The sequence below is a fragment of the Danio rerio genome, chromosome 16 (genome assembly GCF_049306965.1).
Source record: "Danio rerio strain Tuebingen ecotype United States chromosome 16, GRCz12tu, whole genome shotgun sequence".
In the NCBI taxonomy this organism is placed as follows: domain Eukaryota; kingdom Metazoa; phylum Chordata; class Actinopteri; order Cypriniformes; family Danionidae; genus Danio; species Danio rerio.
The window spans coordinates 44956207-44975091 of NC_133191.1; the positions used below are offsets into that span (position 1 = coordinate 44956207).

The window sequence follows — 18885 nt, forward strand, 5'->3', positions numbered from 1 at the left end:
AGTGGCACAGATGAATTTATTAGTCGGCCCGGCCTTTCACATGCAAGTAAGGGATTGTGTAAAGTTGCCATGGCTGCATTGGAGTGCTTTTGTGGAGGCCGTGGGCATCGGCGGTGGAGTCAGAGGTCAAAGTGCAGCTCCTCACCCTCCGAGTGTTTTGTTTATGTGTGTGCAGACAAAGCTGGCTGGTTGTCTGCTCAATCCTGGCAACGTCGCTGCTGGCCAGCCTCACTGGTAACCTTATCCAGACGTGCAGAAAATGCAAAGCGCGCAGGCAGAGGGCGGACTACTCCTACTTGCCGCTAGGAGAGATCAACGGGGCCACAGAGCGAGGAGAGATGAAGTCTGGAAAAGTTCTGTTTCAGCAAGGGGACTCGGATTCGCAAGACTCTTCATGATGTGTTTGGAAGTGCATGCATGAGCGCGGGTTCATGCAAGTGTGCCATCCAGCAGAGCAGAGCAGCACAAGCTCTCATTAGTCTGGGGTTTGTTTGCTCACGCTGGGAATCTATGAGCTTTTGGAAAGGCGTAGGATCGGCGTGTTCAAGTAGACAATGAGATGGGCGTTAGTGTCCAAACAGCTGTCTGCGCGCTCACATTCACCCCTGCTGAGCCTGTAGACGCCAGCCAACTCTGTTCATAACATGCCAAGTGCCCTGATTGTGCAGTTTGGACACTTTCAAATGAGCTGCTAGCGATGTAAGAACCAGTTTTTCATGTATGTGTAAAATAGTTTTTCATTGACTTCAATGAAGTCTTTCATGTTGGTCTTGAGGCGAGATCCAGGAAAAAAAAATAAAGAGCAATATCACCACAAAGCCATTTTTGTTGAGATAACGACAGTTGTTCCACCTGTTTCCATAGGAATAGACTACTTTTGAACTATGAACTTTTTTGGCACAATCCTTCCTGCAGGAACTTGCTGAACTGCTATTTTGAAACACAGATTTATTGAATGTTTTTTTTTTTTTTGCTCTTCAGAGGTCATTCAGTTCATTTTGATTGCACCGTCAGCCTTTTCGTTTCTATAAACTGTCAGCCTTATCAGGGTTTTGTTGTGTGTGTCGTCTTTAAACGTGCCACAGAATCTTGCCATGAAAAAAAGAGGCCTGGATTGTTTTCAAGCTCTCTAGTAAAGCAAGAACGCACAAAGTTGCTTTGTTCTGAAGCAATAAATCCAGGCTTTCAGAGGACATTTGTCAGCTTCTGTTTTAGCTCTGAACCATGAGACAAATGTTGTGGAAGAGGAACATTTACTTGGGTTAGTAGTTCCTGTGCTGTTTCCTGTTTACCATCAAAATAGATTTCGACTTGATTTAAGAGTTCGAACACAGAGACAAGGGGAAAGATGAGTTTTAATAAAATGGTCAAAATATTCAAGGTCGCATTACACCACAAATCAAATTTATATTATGGCTATTATGGACGACTAATATTTGTTCAGATCCTCATATCATTTTAATTACAGTTATGCACATTTTCTCAGCTTAGATTTAATGGAACAAAACTGATTTGCAGAAAAATATTTATATGAATTAAATTGAAATGGTAACTAATATACTGTGCTTGCAGTGATTTAAAGGCTTAGTTCCAGGGCCGGATTAACCAATGGGCATTATGGGCACAGGCCCAGTGGCCCGTGTGCACTGGTGGGCCCCTGCGAGGGTGGGAAAAATGCTGATTTTGGAGTGTCTATTTAGGCTAAAAGCAAATAGCGCACCTCGTTGGAATAAGATAACTGAGTGATTTTTGCCCATCACCATTTGATTGATAGAGACAAAATAACAAAAGAGTGCGACACACAGCAGCATGAGTGGCGTAGCTAGTAAAGCGCATGGCAACTTGTTTTCACTCGATCATGAACCCGATTCAAATCCAGCGTCTGATGAACTAATTTTTCTTCCCCCCCCTCTCCATCCACCACCACATATCCGATTTTGCCTACTCTTCATCACGAGGAAGACAAGTAGGAATCATTAATTAGTGTGTTTATTATAGAAGAATCAGATTCATTGAACTGGATTGGAGAGGTGTTATATCAAAATCATATGCATTATGTAGAAGTTACACATTTAAAATACCTTTAAATATAAATTTTAGTACTGCTCCAGTGAATTTGAACAAGTATTTTAAATTCATTAATTTTCACTAGTTGTATTAGTATTTTTTTTTTTCAAAGTGTGCTTTAAATGCTTTAAAAATAAGATCAATCTCTGTAGACTAGAATTCTTAATCCGGACCTGGATAGTTCAGAACCTCATATCTTCTTAATTAAGCACATTTTCTCCGCTCTGTTGTTAAAACAAAATGGCTAAGCTTAAAAACATTAAATAGTAATGAATATACTTAGTGATTTAAAGGGATAGTTCACCCAAAATGAAAACTGTCATTATTTACTAACATTTGTACCAAAACGGTAAGTTTTTTTAGTTGAACAGAAAATGAAGAGTTCGGAAGCAAAAATCTGTAGGTGCCATCTGCAATTTTCTTCTAGAATGAGTATTTTTCTAAGCCTCTTATATTGGTGTTCAGTTATTTCATGTTAAAGGCAATGAAAGTAACATATTCTTTGCTATAAAAGTAAAATTACTGAACCTACACATAAGTGCTTGATGCTCATTTTAGGAGAAAATTTCAGATGGCACTTAGAGGTTTTTGCATCTGAACTCTTCATATTTTGAAGCATGTTTCCAACATTCTCCAGAATATCTTCTTTTGTATTTTACAGAAAAAAAAGAAACTGATTTGGAAACACTTGACAGTGGGTAAATGATGAGTAAATTTGGTTGAACTATATCATTAAATGTAAAGAAAACACGTAGATTTATATCCCAAATTTAGTTATGTCATAAAATACAATAATAATAATAGTCTTATGAATTATTTTAATCGCTAATAGGTAATACCCCCCCCCCCCTTTTTTTTCGTTATTTTGAGGTGCAGCATAAGCTTTCACATGAAGATTTTCCCCCAGACTGTTGTGTGATTATTTATCAAGCTAACTACCTTTTCATAGAATGAAAGACGTTTGTTTGCAGCGTGACACATTTGACTGTTTATTAACTTCCACGCGGCTCGCTGCCTGCATGCTTTGCATATAATCTTCACTGTGATCGACCTTTATGCTGATCTCCTTGTAAGTGTAAACCAGGCGGGGACAAAGACATCCAGGTTTTTGATGTAGTTTTTGATTTCAATCTAATCAGGCGAGCAGATACTGCACAGGATAGAGAGGGTACTTGTTCGGTCATGATGCTAATCAGAGCGTCGGAGGCTGTTGATTTCATTATTTCCCAAAAGAAATTGCCATTGAACGAACCAGCATAATGAAACATTTCAGTATTCCTGCAGTTTTGTATTCATTTAAAGATGCCATCGTGAATTTGATTGTTGTTCGATGTTATTTTGTTATTAATCTATCTTATTCAGAACATCTGATTGCTGTCAGTGCACTGAAAATAAATGATTCATTGCATTTGCTCATTTTTTTAAGGTAAGTGGTTGCAAACTATTTATAAAAGCTGAATTTATGAAGTTAAACGTTACTTAATGTAATTTGTTTGTTTAAATTCAGCCTATATAAATTGTTTGCAACCACTTACCTTTAAAAAAAGATTAAATTCAATGAAGCATTTTTGACATTGAGGTTAGTTATAGTCTAATATACATGCCTGACCTGCTAACCAGAGCGTCTCTTTTGTCCTCATAAATAAAGGTCAGGATGTTTACATTGACCTGTTTAAGTTCCTGGGATTGATGAACTTGTATATAATTGTAATGATTGTGTAAAACTAAATGAATATGAGATTGTTCTTTGTCTAATTATTTTTATATTGCCTAAAAAATTATGCACAAAAAGACTAGTCTTATAATACTGAACATCCTGCCAAAATATTATCTAAAATCCAAATTTCTATCTTCAACGCTTAATTAGTTGATTCAGTTTTGAAGAGCTATTTCAGCTTGTATAAAGATTGTTACTGTTTTGTATTGTTCACACCGCTAATATTCTGATTTTTGTTTGGAGAATAGAGAATTCATCGGGTCATGTAGCTCAAATTGTTGTCATTACACAGATATTAAATGAAAGTCGGTTCTTCCAGGGAAAAGTAAAAGCCTGTTTTTCCTGGTGTCCACAAGCAAATGTGTGTTTGACTGATATGATGGTACAAAAAAGATGACGTGGATTGATTGTTGTTTCATTATATCTGAAAGTGTCATCCTGCAGTATTTGTAAAACTTGTTGAAATATGTTGCCATTCAATCTGAATAACAGAACCTTTATCTTGTTAAAAGTTGTTAATATGGGATTAAAAACCACATCACTATGAACAAACAGCTAAAATTCTAATAAAAAGTGTTTACTTTGCTATTAAATCATTGATTGTCATTGATTTTTATTATTTTATGGAGTCACTCTTTTGACACAACTCAAATAAGCTCTGTCACATTTTGCAGTGTTGTGGTCAGCCAACTATTTCAAAAATTAATTTTCCCACACTCTGTATTTCCTTTTTTCTTTTTTTTTCTTTTTTTACAGTTTTAGTATTTTCTCAATTGCTAAAAACACAACCGCATTAAAAAAAAAAATTAAGAAAAAACATTGTGCAACTTAAAGGCCCGGATATAGTTAAAGCAAAAAAAGAAAAGAAAAAAGAACTAATTAAAGAAATTAATTATTATTTTTGAGGGTTTTCACCTTTAATAGATAGGACTAGAGAGTATTGACAGGAAAGCATCGGAAGCAGAGAGAGGGTAAGGATGGGCACAGCACTTTGAGGCGGGAATCGAACTTGGGTCGCCGTGAGCACAAGAGTGCATGTGTTGACAGCTGAGTTGGTTGTAACTGTGCATTCACACATGGGCTTCAGCATCAAACCTTGACTGAGGGCGTATCTGAAGTTGGGGCTGATGCGATCGTCATAGCAGCGTCGCCCAATGAAATTAGTCCGCAATCGGCTACTGTCTGAGCGGGGAGTGGAGAGGTAAGCATGATCAAACACGCAATGAGGGGGGAGAGCATATTCAGAGCCCGGTGGCTAATCAGCAGGCCAATCAGAAATGATAAATACCACCTGTTATTTTAGTATTTTAGTGATTGGGCCGGAGAGACACCCTTCTTAAGGAGAACAAAAGGAGCAGACACACACACACACACACACACACACACACAGAGCTACAGTAATGTGGTGGCTAAAATTGCAATCACTAGAATAACAGGTTGTATTTGTTATTTCTGATGGCCTGCTGATTAGCTGCCGGGCTCTGAGCATGCTCTCCCCCCTCATTGGGTGTTCGATCATGCTTACCTCTCCACATGGGGTATTTGCATAAAGCAATCTGATTGGCTGAAGCAACGCCGATGGATCCACAATGCAGTTCAGCAAAGCCTGACGTCACCCATTCAAAGAAAATGGGAATCGTTGACGCTGACGCTCTGTGTGAATGGGGCGTAAGGCTTTCCTCTGTAACGCATACTGTATTCTAATTACATTTTTGAGGAACGCAGTAATGTAGGGAATTACATTTTAAATTTGTGTAATTTGATTACAGTTACTAAACTCAATGTAATAGCTTATTTTAAATCACTTTTCTGCTGAATATTTGGTTGCAAACAATTTATATGGGCTGAATTTAAACAAACAATTAAGTTGAACATTACAAATTAATTTTTTTTCCTTTAAATTCAGCCCATATAAATTGTTTACAACCACTTACCCTAAAAAATTAAATTAGTCCAATGAAGCATTTTTGACATTGAGGTTAGTTATAGTCTAATATACGTGCCTGACCTGCTAATCAGAGCGTCTCTTTTGTCCTCATAAATAAAGGCATGGATGTTTACATTGCCTGTTTAAGTTCCTGGTATTGATAACCTTGTAAATCAATTGTTATTGCAAGATAAAATTAATATGAGATTTTTCTTTCTATAATTTTTGTATATTGCGTACAAACTTATGCACAAAAAAAGGCTTGCTTTGCAACACTGAGCAACCTGCCAAAATAATATCTGAAATCCAAATTTCTATCTTCAACACGCTTAATCAGCTGATGAAATGAGCTTTGAAGAACTATTTCAGCTTGTATAAAGATTGTTTTTGTACTGTTCACACTGCTAATATTCTGATATTTGTTTGAATAGATCATTCATCAGGTTGTTACGTGGCTCAAATTGTTGTTGTTGCAGACTGTAAATGAAAGTATGTTCTTCCAGGGAAAAGCAAAAGCCTTTTGTTCCTTGTGTCCAAGAGCAAATGTGTGTCGAAGAAAAATATTACTGATATGATGGTATGAGGATTAAATGCTGTTTCATTATATTTGACAGAATGTTTCTCGTTTATTTTGTTTCAACATGTTTAATTTAATTCAAATCGTTGATTTGTCAGTAATGTTGAAATGCCATGCCAGCCTGCAGTATTTGTAATTATTCCTTAAAACTTGTTGCAATACATGGTAACAAACAGTTAAAATTCTAATAAAATTGTTTACATTGCTATTAAATCATTGATTTGTATTGATTGTCATTGATTTTTATTGTTTTCTGGAGTTTTACTGTTTTTCCTTTTGACATGACTCAAATAATCTCATGTTTTGGTCAAAGTTCAACCATCAATTCATTCATTTACTTTTCAACTTAATATCTTTATTGATGCGAGGTCACCACAGCGGAATGAACCACCAACTTATCCAGCATGTTTTTACGCCGTGGGTGCCCTTTCAGCCGCAACCCATCTGTGGGACACATCCACATACACTCATTCACACTCATACACTACACACAATTTAGCTTCACCTGTACCACATCTCTTTGGACTGTGGGGGTAACCAGAGCACCTGGATGAAACCCAAACGAACGCAGCGAGAACATGCAAACTCCACACAGAAATGCCAACTGACCCAGCCGAGGCTTGAACCAGCAACCTTCTTGCTGTGAGGCGACAGCGTTACCTACTGTGCCACTGCGTTGCCAAAAGTTCAACCAACTATTATAAAATAAATTTTTGTCACACTGTTTTCTTTTTCTAAGCAGTTTTAGTTTTTTTCTCAATCCCTAAAAAGGAATAAAATAACACTACAACTTAAAGGCCCTGATAAAGTCCAAGCAAAAAAGAACTAATTTTAGAAAAAAATGTTTTTCACCTTTAATCAATAAGACAGTGAAAGTATTGACAGGAAAGCCTGGGGAGCAGAGAGAGGGGACAGATCAACACAGCACCTCAAGGTAGGATTCGAGCTTGGGTCGCTGGGAGCACCAGGTTGCATGTGTCAACACACAAACCAAAACACCATTATGCCATTATTGTTGTATAAGTGTAATAAAAAGACATTTTATATATATATATCTCATGGCAAATGCTGAGTTTTTTTAAGCTCTGAAGCATTTTGGAAACGCTGAAATTGCGTTTGGTTTTAAAATGCAGCTTCTCTGTGTCAGTGTGGATGGGGGAAAACAGACACATCTGAAAATGGAGGCATGGCTGCAGACATTTGCTACCTGATTGGGGCTTTTTTTTCTCACTATTAGGTACAGAAAGTTCAGTCTTGCACCCTTTCTTTGTAAGTTCAGACTTGGCAAGTTTGATTTGAAAAACAACTCTTGAGGACACGTAGGGTAAATCTTAAAAGGGAACAGTGTAGTTTATAACCTCATTCAAATGACCCTGGCTACGTTGTTAATCTTAACAACAAAATCAAAACAACTGCCTATTTTTATCTTGATATTAACAATTTAACAAACACCAAAAATGTTAAGGCATCATGTAGCTACACATTTATATGACCGTCATCATCACTGTATGCATATTTATAACAAATGGAGTATAATAGAGCTGCCTCCTTTTATTTTAAGTGAAAATTTCTAAACATACCCTCTCTTTAGCTGAATGTCAGTTTTAATAATCAGTAATGGCCATTATATGAGTATCAAGTGCAATAAGTTTAAACAAATGTGGCGAATCAGTGTACGTGTTTGCATAAAATAATATAATAACTTATCTTTACACTCAAAACACGTTACCTGAGAACAAGTAATAGATTCAAAAGAATGAAGCGTGGTTAAATAAATAACAATGTTAATTAAATATCATGTTTAACCACTATAGAGAGATGAGATCCAACGGTAGATCCTTGATGAACTGTTCAATGTGCGCTGCCCTCACCTGGGGAGGTGTGCTTAAAGCACCTGCTGACTGCTTGGAGCTCAGACGTCCTAAGACACTGCAGCGCATTTAAGAGTGTGTGTGGTCACATGATGTACTTTTTCGGTGGTCAACAGTGTGAATAAAAATGTTTTCAGAACTGCTAAGTGAAACGCCATTGTGGACGTGGATCGTCTTCTTTCTAAAACGCCAATTTAAAACTAAAATGTATTATTGTAAACGAGTGTGGAATCAATGGAGTTGTCATCTTCATTACATTTCATGTCCCCTGCCCAATAGAAATCATGTTCATGAAAGTAGTGAAAACTTCATGGTAGTATGAAGCTCAGTATGGCTGAAAGCCATTAAAATGAAACGAGAGAAACAGTGAAGCAAAAAATGATGAAAGACGAGTGTGAAGCGGCACATAAAAAAAGCAGCGCATCTTTTATTATGCCACAGTTGACAGCTTCCAGTTCATCCACCTGTGATTACGTGGGGATAAACAGCACTGTTTTATCATATACATACAATTAAGGTTGTTATGAAGCTGCTCTGTGTAGTCTAATAAAACGTACAACAAATTAAAGCATCTTTTGGTGTTTTATAATAAAAATAATACCTTTTATTTTTAGGCGCCTTTCAAAGCACTCAAGGACACCTTACTGCAGATCACAAGCACATCATAAAAATACAAGCAGTAAAAATAACAATAAGCGTAAAATTAAACCCGCAAATTATTAAAAGCTATCCTAAACAAAAACGTTTTTATCTGAGATTTAAAATTGGAAATAAAGTACATCTGGCGAATGTGCAAAAGCAAGGAATTCCATAACTTTGCTGCTGTACAACTAAAAGCCCTGCCACCAAATGACTTCATCTTCTGCTGAACTGTTATCTGTCCCACACTTTAAGATGATCTCAGTGAGCGTGAAGGAGAGTACAAATGAAGAAGATCAGATAGTGGGGGGCCAGGTTATGAAGGGCTTTGAATGTTAAGGGGAGGATTTTGTATTGTATACGATAGTGAACAGGGAGCCAGTGAAGGTGAAAGAGAATTGCAGTAATGTGATAAGAAGTACGCGAGCAGGTAACTATCCTGGCCGCTGAATTCTGAATTAACTGTAGTCTATGTAGTTGTTTATCAGGATTTATTATAAAGACATTTCAGAAATAGATGTCATTAGCATGGCCAAAAATCACACACTGTTTCACATAAAAATCACTTATTTTTGTAGATGAGAAAATTCTACAAAACATTTGGGATAATAAGTACATAAGTCAGTAAAATATAATTATTATTACTATATTATATATTATAATATTTTAATATTATATATTAAAATATTATACACATATTTATTATTATTATTATTTTTTGCTCATTTATTGTTCTTTTTGCGGGGTGACTTCTGGCTTCTTACTGGGATTTTATGCAAGCTTGTAATTCACTGCATTTTTATTTGTTATTGTATATCTTGTAGCGCTTTAAGTTGAATAAAAGCTCATCATAAATAAAATGTATTATTAGTATTATTCATATATATTAATAGAAAAAAAATGACACATTGTGCTTTTAATAGCTGTCTCTGTTATTTTAGCTGAAGGTTTAGATTGTTATTAAGAAAGCGTACAACACTAAATGTTTCTGTAAGCAGTGTTCCTGCCATTGCTAACAGTAAACCTGCTGCACAGGTAATTCAAACTTATTTTCTCCAGGAAAAAAAAAAATCTTCACTGCAGGTATACAGTATCTACACCTTAAACCACAACTATGTAGAACAACAAAGAGGTATCTTGCTTTACCTTCTGTGACATTCAGTCTTCCTCATTGTCATGTTTTGAATTCTTTAAATTTCCTGCTTTAACTCGAGGAATCACGCCCTCAAATGTTTACTACATCTTTATGGTGTATTACCTACTGCATATTAACTGTGTGTGTTTTTTACGAGTCTCGCAAATAATGTGGCCCTGAAAATAACAGACAATCTTGCAGAGCCATAAGACCTGCAGGTTCTGACTGACAGGATGTCAAGGCTGACGGCTCAGTGACTCATCCATCTGTGTTCCTTACATGATGCAATCCTCTACCCAGATGTCCCACTGTAAGCTGCTTTGCATCATTGTGCACTTGATCTCTCTCCAGCCAAACATGAACCTTTAGATGTGCTTTAGATGCCTAGAGTCTGCATGTGGAACGGCTTTTTTTATTTCCATTTGTTTAAATAAGATATGTAATGTGTGGCAGTGTGATCACATGGGGGTCTTCAGATGTTGCAAGTGAACTGGTCTAATGTGGTTAACATTTAGAAACTTGTACATACACTCTAGACATTGTGGAATTGTTGACAACTTATGGCATTAAATATTGAATCTAAATTGATTAAAAATAGTTTGAGGCTTTGAGAAAAGTTTTCCAGGTTCAAGAATTTGATTTTAATTGGCTGTTGTTGCCATTACTTTGCCATTACTTACACAAAATGGCTGACCTGATCACAAACCCAAAGTGGACCAATCAGCTATCGGCCACTTTGTTAGGTACACCATACCAAAAGGGGGCTAGACCCCCTCTTGCATTCAGGACTGCCTTAATCATTCATGGCATAGATTCAACAAGGCACTGGAAATTTTCCTCCGAGAATTTGGTCAATATGGACATCATAGCATCACGCAGTTGTTGCAGATTTGTTTGCTGCACATCCATGATACGAATGTCCCATTCCACCACATCCCAAAGGTGCTCTATTGGATTGAGTTCTGGTGACTGTGGAGGCCATTTGAGAACAGTGAACTCATTGTCTTGTTCAAGCCAGTCTGAGATGATTTGCGCTTTATGCTGTGGTTATAAAGGGATAGACATGGTCAGCAACAATGTGGCGTTGACACAATGCTCAATTGGTACTAATGGGCCTAAAGTGTGCCAAGAAAAATCCTCCACACCATTACACCAGCCTGAACCGTTGAGACAAGGCAGGATGGATCCATGCTTTCATAATGTTGACGCCAATTTCTGACCTTACCATCCAAATCTTGCAGCAGAAATCGAGACTTATCAGACCAGGCAACATTATCCAATCTTCTATTGTTCAATTTTGGTGAGCCTGTGTGAACTGTAGCCTCAATGTCCTGTTCTTAGCTGACAGGAGTGGCACTCGGTGTGGTCTCCTGCTGCTGTAGCTCATCTGCCTCAAGGTTGGACATGTTGTGCGTTCAGAGATGCTCTTCTGCATATTCAGTTGTAATGAGTGGATATTTGATTTACTGTTGTCTTTCTATCAGCTCCAACCAGCCTGTCCATTCTCTGGCATCAACAAGGTATTTGCGCCCACAGAACTGCTGTTCACTGGATATTTTCTCTTTTTCGGACCATGCATTCTCTGTAAACCCTAGAGATGGTTCTGTGTGAAAATCCTAATAGATCAGCAGTTTCTGAAATACTCAGATGACACACATACATACAGTTGATTGGTCCAGTTTGGGTTTGCGATCAGGTCAGTCATGTAGTGTAAGTTACCATGGCAACAAAAACCAGTTAAAATATACACATATAAATACACCCCTCAAGCATATTTTTTGCTGCAAATTAAAGCCTTTTATATTAAAGGTGTTTCAGTCAAAATGTACTTTTATTGCTAATGTATTTAGATAACATGAATTATAATTATTTATTCATTCATACGTTTTCTTTTCGGCTTAGTGCCTTTATTAATCAGGGGTCACCGCAGAGGAATGAACCGCCAACTTACCCAACATATACACACCAATGACTGTAAAAAATATGGACGACGCGACAGCCCTTTTTCCCATTGAACGCCTTGAGGGCAAAACGCCTGCTTGACGGGCACAAACTGTCGCAAAAGACTGCTGAAATTGGAGCCAGACATGCGCAGAAGGATTGTCTGATGGAGCCAGAGGATGGAGCCAGAGGAGTCGAGCTTCCAATCAAACGCTTTATGTAAAATCAACTACGCCCCCCGAACTTCTCAGCATGCGTTTGCTGTCATATCAACACAAATGGATGTAATAACGTTAACAAATATGAGGGTTTTATATATTCAATCGCGCCAGCTCCAGGCCGCAGCGCACAACTTACTCGCGGCGTCGCGGGCTGATTCCGGCTCGCATGCGGCAGCGCCTGCTCGCTCGGCCGCCGCATCTGGCTCGATTGACTCGGACTGGAATCGGGCAGTGAGTCCAGGCATCCGGAGTAGGTCCAGCAGAGGTAACATTAGTCAGTCTGAGCTCTAAGAGATAAGTCTCCGGCAGGCGAGAATCTAGCCGGAACTGTGTTTTGCTATCTGGGTGGCTAGGCGTGTATCAGCAAACTAATAAAGCCCGAAAAAAGCCCTGAACTTAGCGAATAAACAGTGTTCCACCAGGATCATGTATGTCAGAAACTATAGTTTACTGCTGAACTCATTTTGTCATGGTAAAATAACACAGAAATCGAATAATAACATTTCAGTCTACTTCAGTCTCCTGCCGAAGCTCAGACGCCGCGCTTTGAGAAACTGTCAATCACAGCTGTCAATCACGATGACACGCCCAGCATTAAATTACTGCTAAAAACAAACTGTTTACAAAAATGAAGATCTGCACCTATTTCAGCACAATAACCAGTGCCTTAATCGACCAGAACTATCTTTCGGGACATTTTATTGCAAGTGTAATATTTTTTTTTATTTGGGCTCAAGTCTCCTTCATTAACACGGAGGAGGCGGGCTTTATGACTTGTACTGCAGCCAGCCCCCAGGGGGCGATCTAACGGCCGAAACCTTCACTCAAACGTAGGCTTGCGGCACACTTGATACACACTCATTCACACACATACACCACGGACAATTTAGCCTACCTAATTCACCTATATCACGTGTTTTTTTTTAATTGTGGGGGAAACCGGAGCCCCCGGAGGAAACCTGCGCGAACACGGGAAGAACTCCACACAGAGATGGCAACTGACCCAGCCGGGGCTCGAACCAGCAACCTTCTTGCTGTGATGTGCTTGTGCTACCCACTGCGCCGCTCTTATAATCATTTATACCTTATATATTAAAATAGTTCTGTATTGTCAATTATATATAAATATAAATGATAAACTGGCTTTAAGCTTTTAAAATGAAAATCTATTGATTTGCACTGATAAATAAATATTTGCTTATTTAATATTTACACTTCATCAACGGTTTATTTCTCCCTTGTCATTTTAAATGGATCATATATGATAATGATATCTGTTAATCTTCAAGAGAGAAGTGAATTGCTGACTCTCTTGCAAGAAATAAATCACAGAAAATACAACTAGCAAAATATTCACAGAATTGTTAAGATGTTGATTAAAGTCTTCAACGGTGATTCCCATAAATCACTTACTGCTGCTTTAACTTGAAACACTGAGTTCAGCTCAAATTAACCAGTGTAACTCACAACATTAAAAATATGGATGTGTCCAGAAAGTGTCCAAATACTTATTTTTTATTACTATTAGAACTCTAACCAAATGTTTATCTTAAAAAGCTGTGCATTTGTCATTTCATTTGATGTTTAGCAGTTGCATACCTTTTGGGGACACTGCACATTTATGCAATGTGTTTGATTTCTGGGTCTGCTTTGTTTAACCTAAGTGTCAGGTAGGAAACTAGGCCATTTTTCCAGAGAGCATTTTTTTTCTGTGTACTTAATGCGCTCTCTGATTAAACTCTCCAACACATTCCCCTTTTACCTTTTACTTGCGTCAGAAAAAGAGGCTCTGGAAATGTCAGAAGGATTCTGTGACATATATGAGTTCAGTCGTCCATGAACACTTAAGTTACATCAAGAACTAAAGCTGACCACTGAGAATAAGATGACAACTTTGTATGTAGAGTTGAAGTCAGAATTATTAGCCCACCTGTATATTTTCCCCCCAATTTCTGTTTAACAGAGAGAATATTTCAACACATTTCTAAACATAATAGTTTTAATAACTCATTTAACTGATTTCTTTTATTTTTGCCATTATGGCAGTACATATTATTTGACTAGATATTTTTAAGGTATTAATATTCAGCATAAAGGGACATTTAAAGGCTCACTTAGATTAATTTAGGATAATTAGGCAATTCATTGTTCAATCATGGTTGGTTCTGTAGATCAAAATATTGCTTAAGGGGGCTAATAATATTGGCCTTAAAATAGTTTTTAAAAATTCAAAACTGCTTTTATTTTAGCCGGGGAAAAAAACAAATAAGACTTTCTGAAGAAGAAACAAATATTATAGGAAATACTGTGAAAAATTCCCTGCTCTGTTAAACATAATTTGGTAAATATTTGAAAAAGAAAAAAATTCACAGAGGAGGGTGAATAATTTTGACTTCAACTGTAGGTGTATGTTGTTACTAGCCTCAAATGCGTCGAGTTCATTATGTCTAACTTGATGGAGGTTTGTTGCACAACAAGTTTGGTACATGCCCTAAACATTAACAGAATTACATCAGACAGTCAAAGGGTGGCCTTCTGGACAGCGTACGGTTGGGTTTATGATGTTTTTGTTTATATCAAGAATTCTGTGAAATCTTCATGAACAATATGTTCTGATTTGACAAGCATCAATTCAGACAACAGATCATAAATCTTGGGACAGTTTGTGGGAATTATGCATTTTTTGCATAGACTTTTACATGATTTTAAATTTTAATGAATAATCAAATCTTTTATGTGGATAAACAAATCTCAAAGTTTTTGATCAAGTCTAAACAGATCTAACTTCATTTAAAAACAGTTTGATTTCCACAGTTGCCATGAGTGTCAGTTTTTGAGACAAGGCCTGTGGAGGTCATGGTGAGCTGTAGCTTATCTTTATGATTTAACCCAGAGTGAGCAGGTGCGGCCTTGTTTCGTTGAGTAAATAAAGGGCAATATCACGAAAAAAAGGGTGAAAACATGCTGATGGCGCATGAGAATGCTGATTCACTCTCACGTCATCTTGATCCTAGCAGGAAAACACACTGTTTGGAAATCTGGTGATCTCCAGCAGGGAGATTGCACACTGTTGTGATCTGTGAGTGAAAGTGAACTGATTAAATAGGAAAGGAGAACATTTTTAAAAGCTGCGTCAGAGACAGAACTTTAAACCAGGAAAAAAAGTAGCATTTTTTCCATCCTGATGAAAAGGTCATCTGTCTTATTTTCAAGGGAAGATCGGACAAAGGGTCCAAAAGCTATTCTGGGCCACACTGATGTGTATGTACTCTCAGTTATATACTGTACAGTAATTGTGCTTTAAATGCATCTACACTGTAAAACCCAGCAGTCAACTTTATCATATGAAATGAGTGTAGTTAACTCAAAATTGACTGAACGTTAATTCTAATCATTTGGAAAGCGTTTTGAACTTAGTGTTGAAGGTAATGAATTCATTAAATGCCTCATTACTTCAACTTAAATGGAGTAAGTTCACAGTACAGTAGTTTTTAACTGAAATGGTTTGTAGCAATCGGTTTCCTCAAACGGTTTGAGTTGCCTTAACTTATTGGGTTTTACAGTACTCCGTCGGTTTGAGTTCTCTTCATTTATTGGGTTTTACTGTGCTCAAAATACTTTGTTTACTCGAATGGGTAAGTTCACAGTACTCATTAGGATTAGTTTTTAAACTTAAATGCTTTGTTGTAAATGGTTTCCTTAAATGGTTTGAGTTACCTTAACTTTTGGGGTTTTACAGTGTAGATATGAAGAGATCCATTAAATACAACTTAACAGACACGAGCTCTTTGAGAGACAAAACTAAATTAATATCTGTATACAGTGCTTAGCATATATAAATACAAAATTCAAATCTATATTTTAAATGAATAGTTTTAATAGTAGGGTATACAATATTATATTTGGGAATGTACATTAGATTAGGCAATACTGAAGCCAAAACTGGAGCTTATCTAACAAAATAATTTACGATAACTAGTACACCCAAATTTATATGTTATGGAAAAATATTACATACAAATTTTTTTAAAAAAAGAGGAAAAATCAAGAAAAGCAAAAACATTTGTTGAAATTTTGTAGGTTGTAATTTTTTCTGCAATAATTAGCTTAAATTTACTTGTATTATCTTTCATTTTCTAGATATGTTTGATGACTAAAATATTATTTTAATAAATGTATCTGTTTATTAAATCTGTTTTATTTAAATGCAACAAAATGAATTGCCTTTATTCACCGAGAAATGGATCGAAATATTCAAAAAATATTAATTTTCAAAATAGGGTGTACTCAATTATGCTCAGCATTGATTATTGAGCCTTATGAAACTAAATGATGGAACTGTGTAAAAAAACTGAACATTATTATTGGATTATTACCTGATTGATGTGCCATCCAAAGGCATGTGTATTGATTTTGTTTTATATATGTTTTTTATACTCTCAAAATGCCAGACGTTGTTAAAAAATCCTCTTTAATCTTACACTGAAAAAAAAAAACAGCTACATCTGAGATGTCCTGAAGGTGAGAAATGAAAAGTGTTTTATGAGGTGAACTTTCTCTTTAATGATTCTCTCTGTTTAAACTCACTGGATTGATAGATGATGCAATAGCATTTTTAGTTTGCTTAACATCTGATGGGAAAAACATTTGCAGCTTGGATAGCCAGCCTTAGGGTCAATAAATTAACATAAACTTTTCAATTTTGGGTGAATTTATGCCTTTAAGTTATATCTGTGTATGAATGATGTAATCACGCATTTAGTTTGCTTCAGATCTGCTGATTCACCAGGGTGTAGTCCTACGTCCTTTTGTTCAAACTAGTGTCTTGGTGGGGGCAGAAAATGGGTCTTAAAACAGGCCTCTCTTACCAAAACAGGCATCTGAAAGGTGCTGAGGGGGATGGAGTGTTTTGTTAAAAAAAATAGTGACCTACATCCTCAATAGGGAGATTTTGGTGTTTTGTTCTGGAAATTTCCACTCAATAGTCTAAAGGGCTATAAAAAAATAAATAAATAAATAAAACATAGCCTAGAATTTACAGTTTTCACCAAAAATACATTTTTTAATCTGTTGGACTGTCTTGCATCATATTACCGACCATTCTTTTCTAATAAAAAACAAATTCATATAAGCTATTATGTCTGTTTATGTTGTTGTAACCCACATCATAAAACTATGGCAGGCCTGTAGCCAGCCTGGTGAAAAGGGTGGCTCTTTTTCCCTTTTTTTACAGTTATTTGCTTCAATTTCTATTTAATTATGAGGTTTTAATACTGCATTTAGATACATTGGAAGCACTATTATTATTATTGTTATTAGCTTATCAGATGGTCATCATACTACACTTTTTGATGTACTAAAAATATTTTTTTTTATTTAGAATACAGAAATATAAAGAAAAAAAACTTATTTTTTTATTTATTATACTTAAATGTTTTACCTTATCCTATATCATTAGAATTCATTCTTTATCTGTTAAAGTTTTAAATGAAAAACTCTAGCCTATTGTAACTTGTTATGCATATAACAAACTCAGCAGCACATTCAACTTTCCTCAGTCAGAATTTGGACATCTGAATATTGAATAATTAAAACATAATAATAATAATAATAATAATAATAATAATAATAATAATAATAATAATAATAAAAATAAATAATAATAATAATAATCATAATAATAATAATAATAATAATAATAATAATAATAATAAATGTAGACTTTTTCTAGCCTCTCTTGTAAAAGATAGTACATTTGAAAATGTATGAATTACAACAATTGCCAAATTATTATTCATTCAAATATTTTCTTTTCAGCTTAGTCCCTTTAATAATCTGGGGTCATCACAGCAGAACCCATCTCTGTGAAACCTCCATACACACTCATACACTACGGACAATTTAGCCTATTCACCTGTACCAAATGTCTTTGGACTGTGGGGGAAAACCGGAGCACCCAGTGGAAACCCATGCGAACGTAGGGAGAACTTGCAAACTCCACAAAGAAACGCCAACTGACCCAGCCGAGGCTCGAACCAGCGACCTTCTTGTTGTGAGGCGACAGCACTATCTTCTGCACCACTGCGTCACCCCAAATTATTAATATTTAAGGTTAATATGGTCGGCTTTTGGTGTTTCACAATTTTGTATTAGTCATTTTTTCTTTCAAGAATAAGGTCCAAGACTTCGAATAAAAGTTTGTTGTAAAATGCCTTTGCTATTTAACAACAATACAGTAGGTCAGTGGTGAAAGATGACTTTGCTTACGTCAGATTCTACTTGGTTTTAAAGCCTTTGATGGGTTATTTTCACAATTTATGATGACTTAGCATTCAAAATAGTACCAATGAGCTCCTGTATGGGACAAATTCTGGACCTTTGTCAGTGGGGGTGGGCCTTTTGAACCAACCAAACCTCCCTGGCTACAGGCCTGTATGGTGCGGCTCAATATCAACTTCGATATAAAATGGCCCTGGGAGTAGGTATGTTGTTGTAAGTAAATAAATGCAGGTCATGGCTTTTGTTTAACACAGACTGCACATTATCTGATGCTGCTCTGTTTTAAACAGTTTGTTTATAATGTACAAATTACCAGTTAAAAGAGTTGACAGCTATTAAAAAACATTTTATCACCGTCTGCTGAAAAATTTCAACCATTTCACTTATGCTGTGTGAGAAGATCCATGATTGGATGTCCTCAGAAAAGTTTGTCATTTATTTGATCCAACTAGTTATGCATAGTTTAAAGTTAAGCGGGTATTATGTAATACTTATCAGACCATCTTAAATA

At 36.3% G+C, this 18885-nt stretch overlaps 1 protein-coding gene and 1 long non-coding RNA gene across 3 annotated transcripts in view; one reads left to right on the forward strand and one right to left on the reverse strand.

The window, feature by feature from the left end:
• The window catches only part of nagpa (N-acetylglucosamine-1-phosphodiester alpha-N-acetylglucosaminidase), a 33600-nt gene extending 31649 nt beyond the window's left edge, over positions 1-1951 (forward strand). The window contains 1 exon segment of one of the 2 annotated variants that reach the window (NM_001109715.2): positions 176-1049. In NM_001109715.2, the coding sequence (NP_001103185.2) occupies positions 176-398 (223 nt within the window). In that variant the 3' untranslated portion in view covers positions 399-1049. 2 annotated transcript variants of the gene reach the window in all.
• Positions 948-6497, reverse strand: LOC141378301 (uncharacterized). The gene is made up of 2 exons (XR_012392455.1): positions 4075-6497; positions 948-4010 (listed from the first exon to the last, which is right to left on the reverse strand). It is a non-coding gene; the product is annotated as an uncharacterized lncRNA (long non-coding RNA).
• Positions 6498-18885: the final 12388 nt, after the last annotated feature.